Source organism: Bubalus kerabau, chromosome 1 (genome assembly GCF_029407905.1).
Source record: "Bubalus kerabau isolate K-KA32 ecotype Philippines breed swamp buffalo chromosome 1, PCC_UOA_SB_1v2, whole genome shotgun sequence".
Taxonomy (NCBI): Eukaryota; Metazoa; Chordata; class Mammalia; order Artiodactyla; family Bovidae; genus Bubalus; species Bubalus kerabau.
This window is the reverse complement of record NC_073624.1, coordinates 4,243,758-4,263,538: the sequence shown is the minus strand read 5'-3', so window position 1 is coordinate 4,263,538 and position 19,781 is coordinate 4,243,758. Positions and strand designations below refer to the sequence as shown.

Here is a 19,781-nt window from a genome sequence, read left to right as displayed (position 1 = left end):
ACCATCTGAGCCACAAGGGAAGTCCAAGAATACTGGAGTGGGTAGCCTATTCCTTCTCCAGGGGATCTTTCCCACCCAGGAATTGAACAGGGGTTTCCTGCATTGCAGGTGGATTCTTTACCACCTGAGCATATGTAGGTTACATATATAGAACATTAACTGAAGTTATTAAGTCTGATGATAACAGAATTAAACAAAAATTAGTGTTATCAATCCTTATTTAAAATCTGCCTAAAATAAATACCTCCCCACTCACATCCAAGGTAAGGAGAAGCGGCTGCACTCCACTGGAGCAGCCATGAAGAGAGACCTCAGGTCGAAGGTAAGAGAAACCCAAGTAAGATGGTAGGCACTGAGAGAGGGCATCAGAGGGCAGAGAGATGGAAACCACAATCACAGACAGCTAGCCAATCTGATCACATGGACCACAGCTTGTCTAATTCAATGAAATTAAGCCATGCCGTGTGGGGACACCCAAGATGGGCGGGTCACGGTGGAGAGGTGTGACAGAATGTGGTCCACTGGAGAAGGGAATGGCAAACCACTTCAGTATTCTTGCCTTGAGAACCCCATGAACAGTATGAAAAGGCAAAAAGATAGGACACTGAAAGATGAAATCCCCAGGTCAGTAGGTATCCAATATGCTACTGGACATCAGTGGAGAAATAACTCCAGAAAGAATGAAGGGAAGGAACCAAAGCAAAAACAATACCCGGTTGTGGATGTGACTGGAGATAGAAGCAAGGTCTGATGCTATAAAGAGCAATATTGCATAGGAACCTGGAATGTTACGTCCATGAATCAAGGCAAATTGGAAGTGGTCAAATAAGAGATGGCAAGAGTGAACGTCGACATTCGAGCAATCAGCAAACTAAGATGGACTGGAATGGGTGACTTTAACTCAGATGACCATTATATCTACTACTGTGGGCAGGAATCCCTCAGAAGAAATGGAGTAGCCATCATAGTCAACAAAAGAGTCCAAAATGCAGTACTTGGATGCAATCCCAAAAATGACAGAATGATGTCTCTTCTTTTCCAAGGCAAACCATTCAATATCACAGTAATCCAAGTCTATGCCCCAACCAGTAACGCTGAAGAAGCTGAAGTTGAACAGTTCCATGAAGACCTACAAGACCTTTTAGGACTAACACCCAAAAAAGATGTCCTTTTCATCATAGGGGACTGGAATACAAAAGCAGGAAGTCAAAAAACACCTGGAGTAACGGCAAATTTGGCCTTGGAGTACAGAATGAAGCAGGGCAAAGGCTAACAGATTTCTGCCAAGAGAACACACCAGTCATAGCAAACATCCTCTTCCAACAACACAAGAGAAGACTACACATGGACATCACCAGATGGTCAACACTGAAATCAAACTGATTATATTCTTTGCAGCCAAAGATGGAGAAGCTCTATACAGTCAGCAAAAACAAGACTGGGAGCTGACTGTGGCTCAGATCATGAACTCCTTATTGCCAAATTCAGACTTAAATTGAAGAAAGTAGGGAAAACCACTAGACCATTCAGGTATGACCTAAATCAAATCCCTTATGATTATACAGTGGAAGTGAGAAATAGATTTAAGGGACTAGATCTGAAAGACAGAGTGCCTGATGAACTATGGATTAAGGTTCGTGACATTGTACAGGAGACAGGGATCAAGACCATCCCCATGGAAAAGAAATGCAAAAAAGCAAAATAGCTGTCTGAGGAGGTCTTACAAATAGCTGTGAGAAGCAGAGAAACCAAAAGCAAAGGAGAAAAGGAAAGATATACCCATTTGAATGCAGAGTTCCAAAGAATAGCAAGGAGAGATAAGGAAGCCTTCCTTAGTGATCACTGCAAAGAAACAGAGGAAAACAACAGAATGGGAAAGACTAGAGATCTCTTCAAGAAAATCAGAGATACCAAGGGAACATTTCATGCAAAGATAGGCTCGATAAAGGACAGAAATGGTATGGACTTAACAGAAGCAGAAGATATTAAGAAGAGGTGGCAAGAATACACAGAACAACTGTACAAAAAAGATCTTCATGACCAAGATAATCACGATGGTGTGATCACTCACCTAGAGCCAGACATCCTGGAATGTGAAGTCAAGTGGGCCTTAGAAAGCATCACTACGAACAAAGCTAGTGGAGGTGATGGAATTTCAGTTGAGCTCTTTCAAATTCTAAAAGATGATGCTGTGAAAGTGATGCACTCAATATGCAAGCCAATTTGGAAAACTCAGCAGTGGCCACAGGACTAGAAAAGGTCAGTTTTCATTCCGATCCCAAAGAAAGGCAATGCCAAAGAATGCTCAAACTACCACACAATTACACTCATCTCACAAGCTAGTAAGTAATGCTCAAAATTCTCCAAGCCAGACTTCAGCAATACGTGAACCATGAACTTCCAGATGTTCAAGCTGGGTTTGGAAAAGGCAGAGGAACCAGATATCAAATAGCCAACATCCACTGGACCATTAAAAAAGCAAGAGAGTGCCAGAAAAACACCTATTTCTGCTTTATTGACTATGCCAAAGCCTTTGACTGTGTGGATCACAATAAACTGTGGAAAATTCTGAAAGAGATGTGAGAAACCTGTATCCAGGTCAGGAAGCAAGTTAGAACTAGACATGGAACAACAGACTTGTTCCAAATAGGAAAAGGAGTACGTCAAGGCTGTATATTGTCATCCTACTTACTTAACTTCTTTCTATGCAGAGTACATCATGAGAAACACTGGGCTGGATGAAGCACAAGCTGGAAACACTGCCAGGAGAAATAGCAATAACCTCAGATATGTAGATGACACCACCCTTATGGCAGAAAGCAAAGAACTAAAGAGCCTCTTGATGAAAGTGAAAGAGGAGAGTGAAAAAATTGGCTTAAAACTCAACATTCAGAAAACTAAGATCATGGCATCCGGTCCCATCACTTCATGGCAAATAGGTGGGGCAACAATGGAAACAGTGGCTGACTTTATTTTGGGGGGCTCCAAAATCACTGCAGAGAGTGAGTGCAGCCATGAAATTAAAAGATGCTTACTCCTTGGAAGAAAAGTTATGACCAACCTAGACAGCACATTAAAAAGCAGAGACATTACTTTGTCAACAAAGGTCTATCTAGTCAAGGCTATGGTTTTTCCAGTAGTCACGTACAGATGTGAGAGTTGGACTATAAAGAAAGCTGAGCACTGAAGAATTGATGCTTTTTAAGTGTGGTGTTGGAGAAGACTCTTGAGGGTCCCTTGGATTTCAAGGAGATCCAACCAGTCCATCCTAAAGGAGATCAGTCCTGGGTGTTCATTAAAGGACTGATGTTGAAGCTGAAATTCCAATACTTTGGCCGCCTGATGTGAAGAGCTGACTGATTTGAAAAGACCCTGATCCTGGGAAAGATTGAGGGCGGGAGGAGAAGGGGACGACAGAGGATGAGATGGTTGGATGGCATCACCGACTCAATGGACATGAGTTTGGGTAAACTCAGAGAGTTGGTGATGGACAGGGTGGGCTGGTGTGCTGCAGTTCACGGGGTCGCTAAGAGTCGGACATGACTAAGCAATTAAACTTAACTTAATCCAAACTCATTTATTACATTAATTCTTTTGTGTCCTAGGTCATAAGGATACAGTAAACGAACGAGATAACAACCTTGTCTAATGAATGTTATAATCTACTAAGAGGTCAAACAATAAACAAACAGGAATTATATATTATAGTAAGTACTGGTGAGGAAACAAACTGAAGGATGAAACAGAAGGTAACTGGGAGAGGTAACTTCTGATAGGATCAAGAAACATTTATTAAGTAGGGACTTCCCTGGTAGGTCATTTAGTAAAGAATCTGCCTGCAATACAGGAGACCACCTATTGACAAAAATGAATGAATGAACGAACCAACCAAGTTAAGCTTTGTAATGGTCAGAGCAGGAACCTCTGCTATAAATAACTCAAAATCAACATCAGGAAAATAATTCTGGGAGAGTAATATTTTAGACTATCATCACTTGATGATGAACCAAGTATTCAAAGATATAAAAATTACAATATCACTCTCCCATCTCAAAACCCCAATTTTTGCACTCATCTGCCCTCTTACCACGGAGAAGGCAATGGCACCCCACTCCAGTACTCTTGCCTGGAAAACCCCATGGATGGAGGAGCCTGGTGGGCTACAGTCCATGGGGTCACTAAGAGTCGGACACAAATGAGCAACTTCACTTTCACTCTTCGCTTTCATGCATTGGAGAAGGAAATGGCAACCCACTCCAGTGTTCTTGCCTTGAGAATCCCAGGGACAGGGAAGCCTGGTTGGGCTGCTGTCTATGGGGTCGCACAGAGTCGGACACGATTGAAGCAACTTAGCAGCAGCAGCCCTCTTACCAACAGCTGCTAAAGTCCCTTCTGATTTCAACTCTGCATATCTCTTCCATTCTTCTCCTTCCTTACCATTCTTTTACTTTTTCAACCCCTCCTTACTTTGAGAAGACTCTTAGCTGGACTCAACATTCACTCTCTTGCCTCTTCAAATTCATTCCTTCATTCTATAAACATTTATGGAACACCTATTAATCAGGCATTCTCCTAATTACTGAGGCTAAAAAGAAACAGTATGTAGGATTTTCCCCTAAGGTGCTTACAGTGAGGAATATTATCAATTTTTATTGAACCTCATTTCATAAATAAAAAACCAGATGCTCAAACAATCATATTTTGGGGTTAGGTGTCTAATTCCAAAATCTATACTCTTCCCACTAAAAGCAGGAAACTATAACTTACTACAATAAGTTCTAAGCTAAAATGAATACACAAAGAACTACGAAACACTTAAGAGCAGCACTAATTACTGGAGACTCTGAGTAGGCTTTGCAGGAGACACTTCTGGGCTAAATTTTAAAGAGGAAGTAGAAGTTGGGGAAGCGATGCTGAAGGTAAACATAACCGTTACAGGAAAAGAGAACAGCTTGATCACTGGTACAACCGGGAAAGCAAGGTACCACTCTATTAGGAATGGACTTCCCAGGTGGCACTAGTGGTAAAGAACCCGCCTGCCAATGCAGGAGACATAAGAAATTCTGGTTTGATCCCTGGGTTAGGAAGGTCCCCCATGGCTATCCACTCCAGTATTCTTGCCTGGAGAATCCCATGGACAGAGGAGCCTGGCGGGTTACAGTCCATAGGATTGCAGAGAGTCAGACAGATTGAAGCAACTTAGCACATTATAGTAAGAAGAGGGTAAGTACTGATACAGAGAGTCCCTTGGACTACAAGATCCAACCAGTCCATCCTAAAGGAAATCAGTCCTGAATATTCATTGGAAGGACTGATGCTGAAGCTGAAACACCAATACTTTGGCCTCCTGATGCCAAAGAGCTGACTCATTTGAAAAGACCCTGATGCTGGGAAAGACTGAAGACAGGAGGAGAAGGGGACGACAGAGGATGAGATGGTTTGATGGCATCACCAACTCAATGGGCATGAGTTTGAGCAAGCTCCGGAGTTGGTGATGGACAGGGAAGCATGGCGTGCTGCAGTCCATGGGGTCACAAAGAGTAGGACACAACTGAGAAACTGAACAGAACTGAACTGAATATACAGAGATGGAACAAAGCTTGCAAGGTCGGGAATGAAAAGAGAGAAACTAAACTTGATGCTGAAGATTACAGGAAGCTACAAAGGATTTCAGGAATACTAGTGACTTTTTCAGATATGTTTTAGAAAGATTTCTAAGACAACCCACCAGAAAAATGGGCAAAGAACATAAAAGGGCAACTCAGAGAATCAGTTCAGTTCAGTTCAACTCAGAGAATGAGAAATACAAAAGGTCCTTAACCATATGAAAATACACTTGAGCTCAGTTCAAGTGTATTGAGTGGAGTTCAAGACTTTGTACAAACACTCATTCCAAGTATCACACCATTGGAAATGCAAAACGGAATTGAGCAACCCTTCACATAATCATCAGTTAAAAGGTGAAAATCACCTGGTGGTGGGCTCAGTAACTTCCTGATAAATGAGTGGAGTCAGGATAACAATGCAGGAGTGATTACAGTAATCATTTTTTCAATGTTTTCTGATAAAGGGAAAATGAGTAAATACATTACAGAGAAGAGGCAAGGAAATCAAATGTGTGAATACATCTAAGCTCAGGTATTCTTTCACATGGGCTTCCCTGGTGGTCAGACAGTAAAGTATCCGCCTGGAATGCGGGAGACCTGGGCTCAATCTCTGGGTCGGGAAGATCCCCTGGAGGAGGGCATAGCAATCTACTCCAGTTTCTTGCCTGGAGAATCCCCATGGACAGAGGAGCCTGGTGGGCTACAGTCCACGGGGTCGCAAAGAGGCGGACTGAGTAACTAAGCACATTCTTTAACATATACTAAGTGCAAAAGAAAACCTTAAACAACAGCCGTTTTTAAAATGCAACAGAAATTTTACAACACTTCCACAATAATTATATTCCAGATTTGGTGTGCCCAGAAAGCACACATTTAAGTCTCCTATTCATATCTGTCATATAAATTAATTTACTGAGTCAACAGGTCTCTTTCAATTCAAAAAAGGTTTCTGAGCTAAGAAAGGAAATCTGGACTGAGAAAGCCAAATTGGAGTCTCCAGATTTGGGAAAAATCTCAAGGTCACTATTGTTTTAGAGCTTACTCCCACCTGCTTTGGGTCATTAACCCACTCTTTCCAATCATGGAGCCAAGGTGAACCTGGCCAGGCCCCAATTCCAGTCCAGACTCTGCCACTTACTGGGCAATCTTGGAAAGTCATCTGGAACCTCTGAACCTCAGTTTCCTCCACTGTAAAATGGGAATTATATGCATTTGTGAGGATTAAACAAAAAGAAGGGTACCAGGAATTTGGGGAAAGCTCAATTATTGCAGTCATTTCCATAATATTCCTGCGAAGGTTCCTTGGATCCAAATGGTTGTTCCAGCCCCTTGAAACCAATGTCTTCCTCCTGATCTCGCTCCCATTATGTCTTTTTAGATGAGAAAGACAAGGGGATAGAGAGGAAAGCAACCACGACTAAGGGCAAGAGGAGGACCCCACAGGGCAGAGGAGCAGGGGTGAAGGAGAGGAGAGTCCAGGGTGGAACCCTGGGGCTGGGGCTGCAGGGCGGGGGTCTGGCCTGGGTGGGGTCTGAGGATCATGGAGTTGGGGTACTGTCTGAGGGCCAGGGAGCTGGGGCGAGGGTGAGGGTGAGGCCCCTGGAGGTGCGTCTAAGGGTCAAGGAGCTGGGGCAGCGGGCGAGGGTCAGGTTCCTGGGGGTGCATCTGAGGGTCGTGGAGCTGGGGCGAGGGTCAGGCCCCTGCGGGTGCGGTCTGAGGGTCGGGGAGCTGGGGCAGTGGGTCTGAGGGTCGGGGGGCCGGGCAGCGGGAGAGGGTCAGGCCCCGGGGGTGAGGTCTGAGGGTCCGAGGGTCAGGCCCCGGGGGGTGCGGTCGCGGGGCCGGGGCAGAGGGTGACGGTTGGCCAGGTGGACGGCGAGAGGAGGCTCCTGCCACTTCCAACCCGCCCTGGACGGAGTCTGAGGGTCGCTCCCACCCCATCCCGCATCCCACCCCGTCCCTGAGGTGGGTGGCGAGGGTCGAGCCTGAGTCCAGGCCTTGAGGCCTCCCTCAGGTTTCCTCAGGCAAGAAGCGGCTTGGCCGACTGTGGCGGGAGAAGACATTCTAGGTCCCGAGTTACCGGAGCCGTTGGGGCCGATGATGCAGGTGAACCTCTTGAAGGGGCCTATGACCTGGCGGCCCCGCCACGACTTAAAGTTCTCCACAAACAGCACTTCCAAACGGCTCATGGCTGCGCTCTCCGAGCCTCAGCTGCGTTCTCACACGCGGGCGGGAAAAGCGCGGGAAGCGCCTCGTGCGGTCTCGCGAGAAGAAAGCGAGAACACCGGCGAGCGCTGCGCTGTTTCTTAGCAACCGGAGTTGTTTACGTTTCCGAGGAAACCGAGACGCCATGCCTCTGGGGCAGTGAGAGAAGGCGGATTGAAAGCCTCTTGGGCAGGCTCGCATCCCACCTGCCTGGACTCCTGGGGAGCCAGCCTCGCTGGGCTTGAGCTTGTTTTATTTTTGTTGTATTTTCTTTTAATCTCGCATGTTTTTGAAACCTTTTAGAATTTCTTAGCAATTCGCAGTCATGGAGGTAGCACAGCCCAAGGACCTGCAGGAGGACTTTGTCCTGGCCAAAAGAAGACATGCGGAGCTGGTCAGGCAGAAACGGATTTTCAACGCCAGGAACAGGATCATTGGGGTGAGACCCTCCGGATCGGAAGGGAGAGGAGCCAGGAGGGAATGGTGGGGGAGGGGAGGGGAGGGGGACAAGGGGGCGGGGGAAACAAGAGAGGCGAGCAGCGAGCCACAAGAGATGATGAACTGTTGGAATGAAACTTTTGATCAGGCACAGCTGCGGACGGCTCCAAGCTTTGCCTGGAAGAACTGTTCCACGTACTGAGTTTTCGGAGAATGAGGGAGGCCTCATAACAAGACCGAAAATTGCTCCCTGTCACTTGCCAGACAGGCAAATTGAGTCCTGCAGCGGGGAGCGAGCTTACCTGGAGTTAGTGGCCAGAGACTGGAATGCGGTTCTCCTCTCTCTGAGCCAGACTTTCTACATTGCCAGGGACTTCCTCCAGTCCATTTAACAGACAAATGCCAGTAGAGAGAGTTCTTATTTTGTGGCAAACCTGAGCCAGGCCTTGGAGATGAGGGATAAGACGATCCTTGACTTTGTGAAGTTGATAGCCCAGTGGACGAGGCAGGCGTTAAAATGGTCACATTATAATGCAGGGAAGTCAACGCAACTAGGGCTGGGAGAGGAAAGCAGAGAGGGCTTCCCGGAGGAGGTGATGCTTAAGTAGTGTTCTGAGGATGAGGACCTACTGACTAAGAAAGGGAGAAGGAAGCTCTAGGGAAAGTTAAAACAGGCTGAAGAACCAACAGAGGCACACAAGGGCATTCGGGTATGAGACGATTTGGTTTATAAAAAGATAAGTAGGATTGTTATCAACTGAATAAAATTGTCTGGCTCTTATTCTCTCCCATTGTTTTCCTTTCCCAGGGTGACACCACGGCCTGGGATGCTCAGGTTTGTGACCAGAACATAAAAGCAGCAACTGAAAAAGCGAGAGAGGAAGCCTTTGGTGAGCATTCTCTGAGCGGCCATTGAGTGGTTCAGGGCTTTAGACCCACGTCACATTCCTCATGTGTGTAAAGCCTTGTCATTTTCACACTCTTCTTCCTTTTAAAATTTCACAGTTTCTTGTGCTCAGTTGACTTAATGCACCAATTCTTCCACACTTGAAAATTAGTTATTGAATTCTATGAGTAGGAAATATATTGTGAGCGGACATGTATATTTTTCTCTGTTTTCTTTAAAAACTAGGTATGAAAAACCTCATACGCACACATATTCTCTGCCAAAAGCTCAAGACCTTCTACCAGGGACAGCTGGTAATAGTAGACAACACACACTCTTGAGCCCACACCCCAGAGCTGACTCAGAACCAGGCATGGTTCAAGTAAAAGTGTTCTGGCTTGTGGGTCAGATTCTCAAATAGTTATGAAAATTAAGTAGTGTTCTGAGGATGAGGACCTACTGACTAAGAAATGTCAGTTATGTCCAACAATGTCTTTTAAAGCACCATAAGGATTTTTTAATAGAAAAAAAGGATACAAAATTATATGTACAATGGGTCATCAATTAAGTTTAAATATATAAATACACATAAGTTAAAAATATATATAAATATGTTTAGAAAAAGACACAAAGGAACTATACCAAAATATGAGCAGTGGTAAATTTGGAGAGACGGCATGAGGAATGAAGTTTACTTTCTTCTTCATCAGCTCATTTCAGTCACTCAGTCATGTCTGACTCTGTGACCCCTGGACTGCAATGCGCTAGGCTTCCCCATCCTTCACTATCTCCCCGAGTCTGCTCAAATTCATGTCCTTTGAGTCAGTGATGCCATCCGACCATCTCATCCTCTGCCACCCCACTCTCTTTCTGCTCTCAATCTTTCCCAGCATCAGGGTCTTTTCTTCTTTATAGTGTTTCATATTTTCTTTTAAAATTGTAGTGTAAAAGTAATTGAAACCTGTGATAAACCATAATGGAAAAGAATATGAAAAAGAATATATATATATGTATGTATAACTGAATCACTTTGCTGTACAGCAGAAATTAACACAGCAATGTAAATCAATTATACTTCAATAAAATTTTTTACAAAAGTAATTCAAACTTACAGAAATGATGTGACAGACATACATATACCCACCACCAGACTAGATGTGAACATTTTGCCAACCTGGCTTTAGATATCTTATATTAAGAATGATTTTTGAGAATTAAATGTTACACAGAAGTAGTTAAAGCTCTCCTCCATCCTACCATTTTCCTCTTCTCCCCTCCTCAGAGGTGTGATCATTCCCATGTGTGTTTCTGTACTTGTACCCTTCATGTAGGTTTATCCATGACAATATAAAATTTGTGTGTGTTTTACATTTTCACATAAAAGATATATTGAATGTATCCTTTTGCAACATTTAAGAAATTCATCAACCTATTTTGGGAACTTATAGGTGATCTCCATACAGAATATTCATTTTAATTGCTTTATGATATTTTCTTCTATGAATTTTAACCACAGTTTCTTTATTCCTCTGCTGGTGGTTGATTTAGATTTTTTCTTTTTTAAATAATTGCAAACAATGTTAGTGACTCTCCTGCACTGTGTCCCAGTGCTCATTCCTGGTGGACCTGGACGTGGCATTGACAGGTCCTAGGATGTGCTCATTTTCAGCTTCAGGGGATGTTGGCAAGTTGCTTTCCATGGTTATAAAAGCACCAAGTTACACTCTCACAAGCAGTAAATGAGAAACCTCTACGTTTCTCCACATCCTTCCTAATACCTGCTATTTTCAGTGTTTTAAAATGTTTCTTCAATTCATTGGATGTTTCCCATCTCAAATGGCTGATGCTCTTTTCACATGCTTATTGATCATTCAGGCTGCTCTGTAGTGATTTGCTTTTTCCCTTCCTTTGCCCCTTTGTGGTTAGGTTGTTTGTTTTAAAGTTGATTTTTAGGTGCTTTTTTATATTCAGAATTCTAACCCTTTAATGGTTGTGTTAACCTTTGGGAGAGTTGGATGACTTTTAGAATCACTAAAAATTATTTTTTTGGGGAGATTCAAATTTCTTTCTTTCCCATGAATCTTTTGCTAATGAATATGCTGTATCTTTTCTAGCTGCTGAAATGAGACAAAATGACAAGATCGCATGCATAACAGAAAACCGGGAAAGGAGAGATAGGAAAAATCTCTGTAAAGCTATCAATGATTTCCAACAGAGCTTTCAGAGGCCGGAAATGCGCCGTGAATTTGACCTCTCTGACCCCTTGGCCCTTAAGAAGGATCGTCCAGCCCGGCAGTCAGATCATGATGCTTGGAATACAATATCAGGAATGCAGAAATTCATGGGGGAGGATTTAAACTTCCATCTGAGGAAGAAATTCCAAGAGGAACAAAACAGGGAATGGTCCCTGCAACAGCAAAAGGAACGGATGATTGGCCGGGAGAACCAAAAATGTGCAGGTAACAGCAAAAGACAAGTGGGTCTCAATACTTTGTTTAACAAATCAACCCCAGTTTTTTTTTTTTCTTGTTTCATTTTTGTCTCTTAAGCCTCACTAATAGGCTACTTTAGCCACATGGCCAAACAAAGAGACATCAGAACCTGTGTTTCAGGATTTGGACGTCTTTAGTGACACGTCCATCAAGCAGGAAACACTTTCTGAGCTTGTGGTGTATCAGGGCGCCCGTGGGATCCTGGCGCCCAGGGTAACTCAGCACTGGTCTGACCCTCAGTGTGCTCACAGCCTGCTGGGAAGACAGTGGGAAAGACATAGGTCTAGCCTGGGTCAGTTCATGTCCAGTAAGACACTTGAATCATCCCCCAAAGCTGACCGTCTACCTCCATCGATGGGAGCTCTGTTCTTCCCGTTGTTCCAGCCCAAACCAAGCCCTCTTGACTCCTTCCGTTCTCTCCGATGCCGCACGCACTCCTGCAGCAAGTCATCTCGAGTTCCAACCACCATCACTGCCTCCACCACTACCACTAGACTCAAAGGCCAGCACATCCCAGCCGGATCACCGAAATAACCTCCAACTGGCCTCCCAGCTTCTGCCCTTGCCCCCCTACACTCTCTTCTCAGCCCAATAGCCAGAATGATCCTGTTAAAAAGTTAAACTGCTGAGGGACTTCCCTGGTAGTCCAGTGGTTGAGAATCTGACATCCAGTGCAGGGGACGCAGGTTTGATCCCTGGCAGGGAAACCAAGATCCCGCATGTCATGGCACAACTAAGCCTGCATGGCAACTGCTGAGCCAGTGAGCTCTAGAGCCTGCTTGCCACAGCGAAGATCCCACGTGCCAAGGCAAATATATATACACATAAAGCTGCTACTTCCCTGGTGGTCCAGTGGTTTCGAGTCCATGTTCCCAATGCAGGGGACATGGCTTAAATCCCTGGTCGGGGAACTAAGATCCCACATGACTCACAGCATGGCCAAAAGTAAAAAATTAAGTGGGATCCTTTGTTCAAAACCAATAGCTTCTTAGTTTACTCATTAATGATTGTCTCAGTTGGTAAAGAATATGCCTGCAATCTGGGAGACCCAGGTTTGATCCTTGGGTCAGGAAGATCCCCTGGAGAAGGGCATGGCAACCCACTCCAGTATTCTTGCCTGGAGAACTCCCTGGACAGAGGAGCCTGATGGGCTATAGTCTATAGGGTCACAGAGACTCGACTGAGCGACTAACACACTTACTCAATAAAAACCAAATTTATTTCAAGTACCAGCAAGGCCTTCACAGTCTGACCTTATCTCCTACTGTGCTGCCCCCTAAGCCCTTCTCCTTTGGTACCCAGATAAGTGTGCTCAGTCGTGTCTGTAGACATTACCAGGCCACAGTGATGATTGCCAGCGCTGCCAGGCACTTGTCTAAGAGCTTGGCTTGAGTTAACTCATCTGTGTCTCCCGTGAGCCTTCCATTGCACCCCCCTTCTTCTGATGGGTGCGTGATGAGAAGCAGACCCAGAAACAACACTCCACAGGGCGCTCTGCACATCTGGGAAGGAGCCCTGGGCAGGCACACACGCTTTTACTGTATTTTTCTTCCTTTCAGAGGATCTCTACTTGAAGACAAGGCTGCAGTTTGATGAGACAGCCAAGCACTTACAGAATCTGGAAACCGCCACCAGGAAGGCGGTTTGTGCAACTGTGAAAGAATTCAACAAGAACCAGGTGTATACCCCGGGCCTGTCTGGAGGGGAGGGAAGACACACAGCCACCTCCCTGGGTATCCCAGCATTCTCAACTCATCAGTGATAGCCATAGTTATTTTTTTTTTTTTTTGGCCATGCCACATGGCTTGCAGGATCTCAGTTCCCTGACCTGAACCAACAATGGCAGTGAAAGCCCAGGAATCCTCACCACTACGCCACTGGTGGACTCCCAGAATATGTTTTTTTTTAATCTCTGCAACAATTATCTGATCTTATTAGTCACTGTGTTCAACGGCCCTGTCAGAGAGGCACCATGAACTCAATTGATCAAGAAACAGGCTCAGAGGGAGGAATTGACTTTCTTAGAGACAGCTGAGTACTAATCTGATTTGCTTTGGCAGATGTAAACACTGGACTTCCAAATATTAGTCCAGTATTCAAATCAGACCTGTCCAATCACAAAGCATGCACTTATGTAGTATAGTCAGGCTGGCCTCCCTCTTAGCCCCTGCTATGTGAGGGCACCTAGCAAAGTGCCCCGTCTGTCCAATATAAAAGAGAACTGGTTTCATCCTTCTCTTGACTTGACAGAGAAATAACTAGCTCAGAGAGGGAAGCTGTCTAGCTGCAGGTCACACAGCCAGGGCCTGTCCCTTCTACCCATCGCCTTCATGTAAGCAGGGATTTGACCAGGAATTTATTTGTCTCAGGGGCTGAGGTTGCCGGGCAGTAGGAACACCTTTTAGAAGTCACCACTTCCGCAAATCACTTGGTTGGCAGTTCTTTGTGGCCTGCCACTGGCCCAGGGTGACCAGGACCACAGGGAAGGGTTCACAGCCCTATCCTGGGGGTGGGTGAGGCCAAGCCGAGGGGAGATGGCCGCCTAACGAGGGGCGGCCGCTCCCTGCTTTGGCAAATCCTTGCAGACAAAGACCTGCCGGGATTGTGCACGTGACCAGCTGGTAGTGATCCTCTGAGCCCAGCCCACTCGCCCAGCATCGCCCAGGTAGCCAGGGGTCCAGGGACCTCCCCACGTCCATACCTGATAAGTCTCCACCCACCCGCCCGGGAGCCCTGTTTAGCACATTCTTCCTTCAAGGGCCCCTGCAAGGTTTCCCAGCCTGCGCCTCAGTCCCACCAGGCTCTCTCAGACAACGTGTTGAGTTGCTCAGTCGTGTCCGGCTCTTTGCAACCCCAGGGACTGTAGCCCACCAGGCTCCTCTGTCCATGGGATTCTCCAGGCAAGAATCCTGGAGTGGGTTGCCATGCCCTCCTCCAGGGAATCTTCCCGACCCAGGAATGGAACCCTGGTCACCAGCATGGCAGGTGGATTCTTTACTGTCTGAGCCACCAGGGAAACCCCTTCAGGGCATCATCCTTAATATCTTCCCCTGCGCAGGCCCTGGAGTCAGCGGAAAAGAAAATTCAAGAGAGAAAACAAGAACAGGAGGACAACCTAGCCGAGATCTCCAACATGCTGCGTGGGGACCTGCTCTTGGAGAACCCGCAGCAGGCAGCCAGCTCCTTCGGGCCACATCGCGTGGTGCCCGACCGCTGGAAGGGCATGAGCCAGGAGCAGCTGGAGGAGATCCGCCTGGTGCAGAAACAGCAAGTCCAGGAGAAGCTGGTGCCTGTCCGCTCCCCCCTTCCCCAAGCCCTCAGCCCCCCAGTGTTCCTCCACCACCACCCCCTCCACCCACCCCAGCCCTCAGACGTGGCTCTGTGCTCCCTCCCGCCTTCCTGGAGCATCTAGTTAAGCCGCTGTCACACTGGGCCCCAGAAGCTGCCCTCAAGGAGTCTATGTTCCATTTGTGGGGGAGGACAAGAGTGGAGTGATCCTGCAGGTGCTGGGTGCTGGGCAGGGGCAGAGGCTGGGGTAGGGGGGCTAAGAGTTCTGGGAGTGAGGAGGGTCATCATGGGACTCATGACCTTGAAACAAAGGTCTGAAGGTGGAGGGAGTCACCTGGGGAGAGGATTCTCCCTGCGGGGGCAGAAACTGCACGGACCACGGCCTTGACTGCAGCCACAGGGTGAGGGGTGGGTAGGGCTGTATTGCCTTGAGGGGCTTCTCTGGAGCCCCTATTTCCTGGCGAAATAGGAGAGTGGTCAGCAGCTGAGGGTGAGGGGTAGGAGTTTTGCAAGAACAAAAGTGCTCCAAGGTCATCTGGAAAGGGGAAGGGGTGAGTGGCCGGGCAGCCCCAGCTCCCCCCTCCCCCCACTTTGAGTCCCGGTCATGAACTTGAAGCAACCCTTGTGAGTAGGTCCATGCTCGCCTATCACGGGAGAGCTGGGACTCAACAATGGTCAGAGCTTGCCTGGCAAATGGGACCAGGTGGGAGGCTCAGGGTGCCCAGGTGTCTGCCAAGGGGTGTCAGCTGTGGACGCTGGGCTGAACGAGGAGGAAGACACATGGAGTTCAAGGGGCCATTGAGAGGTGTCAAGTCCGCGAACTGGCAGCTACAGTGTGGGGGAACCTCGTAGGAACAAGGGTGTGGAGAAAGAGGGGCAGGTCCTCACTGTGGTGGATGGGACTCCAAGGTGAGACTCCGGAGGTGGGTGGTATTGGCAATAACAGGGTGAGAGCAGAGGTTCCCAGAGCAGGCCGTCTGGACCAGCCGTACCTAGGAACTCTAGAGTGATGGAGATTCTCAGGCCCTCGCCAGGCCTACTGAACCAGAAACACTCAACAAGTGCCCCCTCCCCGCCAGGGCTTCTGATACCTGCTGGAGTTTGAGAACCATGGGCATCGTTTGCCCCCTGGGGGGGAATGGCTGAGAGATTGGAAGGGGGTCTTTGGAGAAGATGCAGAATCACTGGGAAGCAGGGAAAGGGTCATCTCTGAGTATGTTGAAATGACGTGAAATCATGACAGGAAAGAGATTTGGAGACGTTCTCAGACCTGCAGAGGATGGGTGAGGCTCCCACGGGGTCCGCAGATGACAGCCACGATCCATGTGATGCTGTGGTTGGTGTGAGCTTCCCAGCAGACGGGCACAGGGAGAGGGAGGGACGGTGGCTTGGACCAGGAGATGGGGAGCAGGTTGGGCACCTCACCTTGAGAGGGGAAACAGATGGCAGCCAGGGGGTGAGGCAGGGGAGTTAGCCCAAAGTGGGAGGAGCCTGAGGCTGGCATCAGGATTCAGGGGACATGGCCAGCTTCGCCAAGCCCAGCTCTGCCCTTCACAATGGTAGTTCAGCCCGACTGCCTGGCAAGGAAGGTCGGCCATCTGTCCCGAAAGCAGCATTTTTGGTCTGATTTTCAGTCTCTGTAGAAAATTAATAAGAAGCTACTGCTGCTGCTGCTAAGTCGCTTCAGTCGTGTCCGACTCTGTGAGACCCCATAGACGGCGGCCCACCAGGCTCCGCCGTCCCTGGGATTCTCCAGGCAAGAAGACTGGAGTGGGTTACCATTTCCTTCTCCAATACGTGAAAGTGAAAAGTGAAAGGGAAATCGCTCAGTCGTGTCCAACTCTTCCTGACCCCATGGACTGCAGCCTACCAGGCTCCTCCATCCATGGGATTTTCCAGGCAAGAGTGCTGGAGTGGGGTGCCAAATAAGAAGCTAGAGAAACACAAAAAGAAGAAAACATCCCATGTGAAATCTCACACTCAGAAGACCCCTCTCCCATCCCCCCACATGCCTTCTGGTGTCCTGTCCCCTGGGCTCCTTTTCTATACAAGGACATAATTTGGAAACTTGAGATCACGCTAAGAATACTCTGTCTCTTATTGTGGGCTTCTATGTCCCCCTATCGTTCCCAATTCTTCTTTTTTTTTTTTTTTAATTAGAGCACAGCCAGGGATTTTTTAAAAAATATATATTATTTATTTGGCTACGTTGGGTCTTAGCTGTGGCATGCAGGGTCTTTATTGCACCATGTGAACTCAGTGCGGCGCATGGGATCTTAATTCCCCGCCCAGGGATCGAACCCGGGCCCCCTGCATTGGGGGCTCAGAGCCTCAGCCACCGGACCACCAGAGAAGTCCCCTCTGGGGCTCTCCTGCTGGGGAACAGGCGGTGGTGAGTTGCCTCTCTTCTCTGTAGAGGCTCCAGGAGGAAGAGCGCCAGCGAGACATGGACTGGGACCGGCAGAGGATTCAGAAGGCTCACGCCACCTTGCTGTTTGAGCGGCAGCAGCAGCGCCTGCAGCGTGGCCTGCGCAGGGCCCTGGACTGCAGCAACCTCAGCCTGGCCAGGGAGCAGCTCCTGCAGTGAGTGCTGGGCGGGGAGCTGGGAACTGGGAGCACCATCGAGGGCACCAGGCCTGGGGAAAGGGGAGGTGAGAGCTGGTGTCCTGCAGGGCCCATGGAGCAACCACCGACCTTTCCTGGACCCCTGGCTCACCTTCCCTGAAGCTTTCCCGCCCACAGGCTCAGGAGCTTGGGGTATCTTTTACCAGAGGCCGCCCCCCACCCCGTAGCAGCAGTGAGCGGGGCTCTGGCACAGCCACCCGGTAAAGAGGAGCAGGGAAAGGGCTCAGAGCTAGGAAGCCGGAAATCAAGTGCTAGGAAGCCATCTGTCCCCACGCAGGCCAGGGAGGGACTGAGACTCCCCTGTGACCACATTCTATAAACACCCGTCCCTGGACAGTCCTCACCTGGGCACTGGCAAAGCCCAGCGGGCCCGGACACAGGTGCTGGTCATGGAGTTCATGGAGGGCCCTGGGAGCCCCAGGGGAGGACTCCGGGTGGGCTTCCGGGAGGAGGCATGTGGCCCAGACACAGGGGACGACAGTGCCAGCTGCCCACTGCAGGGAGGGCCCGCCGGGCAGAGGGAGGGGTTCCTGAGCTGCCGAGAAGCAGCAGTCTCTTCTTCCCTAAGGACAGGCCCCCAGAGTAGTTCAGACTTCCAACTACAGAAAGTGTCAAATGCAGATCAGTAGGTGAACCTGTCACTAAAAACACATTATTTAACTTTTTAATCTCTCTATTCTTCAAGCTCTGGCTTGAATTCAGAGGGGACCCGCCAGTATTTTTTCCAATCAGATGTCTGTTGACTGATGGTTCCATCTTTGGGGGCCTAAATGGGGAGAATTAAGAGATCATCTCACAGAAGTCAAATGGGAGGAGCAAGCGTCTTTACAATCACAGAATTCTAAGATGTCCCCACATCTCACACACACAGGTCCCTAGGCTAACCAGCCAGTTCAGTTCAGTTGCTCAGTCGTGTCCAACTCTTAGCGACCCCATGGACTGCAGCACTCAAGGCTAACCAATCAGCAGTGACGAAATGTCCCTTCTTCCCCTCGAGCGGTAGTGCTGGGATGAATTGTGTCTCCTGGGGATAAGACACCAATAAAAAGTAGAACATTTAGGAAGTCAGGCATTTGCTGATTTCTTTTTCTCCTTGTTTTATTATCAGGAAAAAACATATGAAGGAACTCTGTACCAATCATGCCACCGAAGACTATTTCACACAATTTAATACAGGAAGTCGATAAGGAAAAATTCACCTTCCTTTCCTCTGAACCGTTTATGTGTAAAGCGCAGTTACCTTGAAGAGTCATATCTGTTTAAAAAAAAAAAAAAATGCACCCTTTGGTCCAGAAGTACCGTTTGAACTGAATTTTTCCATTGTAGACAAAGCTTGATTAAACCTCTTCCTGTATTTCTATGAGGAGGATTCGTGTCCACTCAGCTCCGCTCCGACTGGCTCCAGAGCACCTCTGAGTGCTGTGGACCCAGGGATGAAGGCCTGCGAGTTAGACTCTCGGTTCAAGGGGTGCATCACCCACACTCACAGGCGTCATTTTGTTTATTTAAGAGTGTCGTTTATTTATTTAATTTTATTTGACCACACCGGGCCTTAGCTGCAGCACGTGGGATGCTTTGTTGCAGCGCACAGGAGCCTTTAGTTTCAGCGTGCAAACTCTCATCTAGTTCCCTGGCCAGGGTCGGAACCCGGCCCCATGCACTGGGACCACAGAGTCTTCACCCCTGGACTTCCCGGGAAGTCCCCACGGGAATCATTTTACCTGCTTCACGTGGAATGAACGAATGGCTCCCTCACAACAGCCAGGGGCGGGTGTTTTCATTACTCACAGGGTGAAGAGCCCGAGCTATAGACACTTTAAGTGACTTCCCTGAGGTCACGCTGACGGAAATAGGTGGACCTGGGGTCGAACTCGCAGAATCTGGCTCTCAAGCACTTCTGTCTCCCGGCTCCCATGCGTGTGTGCTCAGTCACTTCAGTCGCATCTGACTCACTGCAACCCCGTGGACTGTAGCCACCAGGCTCCTCTGTCCATGAGATTCTCCAGGCCAGGATACTGGAGCCGGCTGCCATGCACTCCTCCAGGGGATCTTCCCGACCCAGGGAGGGAACCTGTGTCTCCTGCACTGCAGGAGGATCCTTTACCCACCGAGTCCCCTGGGAAGCCCCCTGGCTCCCATAACGAGACCCAAAACCAGAATGGCCCAAAAGGCAGAAGTTTATTTCCTCCTCTTGTCAGAGCCCTAGTTGAATGGTGCTGCCTCACTGCCCTGCCACCTCCCGTG

At 48.1% G+C, this 19,781-nt stretch overlaps 2 protein-coding genes across 6 annotated transcripts in view; one reads left to right on the top strand and one right to left on the bottom strand.

The window, feature by feature from the left end:
• Nucleotides 1-7,892, bottom strand: part of SMC1B (structural maintenance of chromosomes 1B) — an 82,302-nt gene extending 74,410 nt beyond the window's left edge. For 2 of the 5 annotated variants that reach the window (XM_055563321.1, XM_055563460.1), the window contains exon 1: nucleotides 7,684-7,892. In XM_055563321.1, coding sequence (XP_055419296.1) covers nucleotides 7,684-7,792 — 109 coding nt within the window. In that variant the 5' untranslated portion in view covers nucleotides 7,793-7,892. The remainder of the gene's footprint in view (nucleotides 1-7,683) is intronic. The other 3 variants (XM_055563239.1, XM_055563389.1, XM_055563184.1) reach the window with 2 other exon arrangements.
• Nucleotides 7,893-7,962: 70 nt separating this feature from the next.
• On the top strand, nucleotides 7,963-18,900 carry RIBC2 (RIB43A domain with coiled-coils 2). The gene is made up of 7 exons (XM_055563562.1): nucleotides 7,963-8,247; nucleotides 9,055-9,136; nucleotides 11,247-11,591; nucleotides 13,184-13,302; nucleotides 14,683-14,910; nucleotides 17,329-17,495; nucleotides 18,646-18,900. Exons 1-7 carry the CDS (start codon nucleotides 8,134-8,136, stop codon nucleotides 18,722-18,724), a joined length of 1,134 nt encoding a protein of 377 aa, XP_055419537.1. The 5' UTR covers nucleotides 7,963-8,133; the 3' UTR covers nucleotides 18,725-18,900.
• Nucleotides 18,901-19,781: the final 881 nt, after the last annotated feature.

Bases quoted from the DNA above. Each gene is read 5' to 3' on its own strand.
- RIBC2 (XM_055563562.1), top strand. From the start codon at position 8,134: ATGGAGGTAGCACAGCCCAAGGACCTGCAGGAGGACTTTGTCCTGGCC. The intron at 8,248-9,054 runs GTGAGACCCTCC...TTCCTTTCCCAG, and splicing joins CCAGGAACAGGATCATTGGG to GGTGACACCACGGCCTGGGA. The intron at 11,592-13,183 runs GTAACAGCAAAA...TCTTCCTTTCAG, and splicing joins GGAGAACCAAAAATGTGCAG to AGGATCTCTACTTGAAGACA.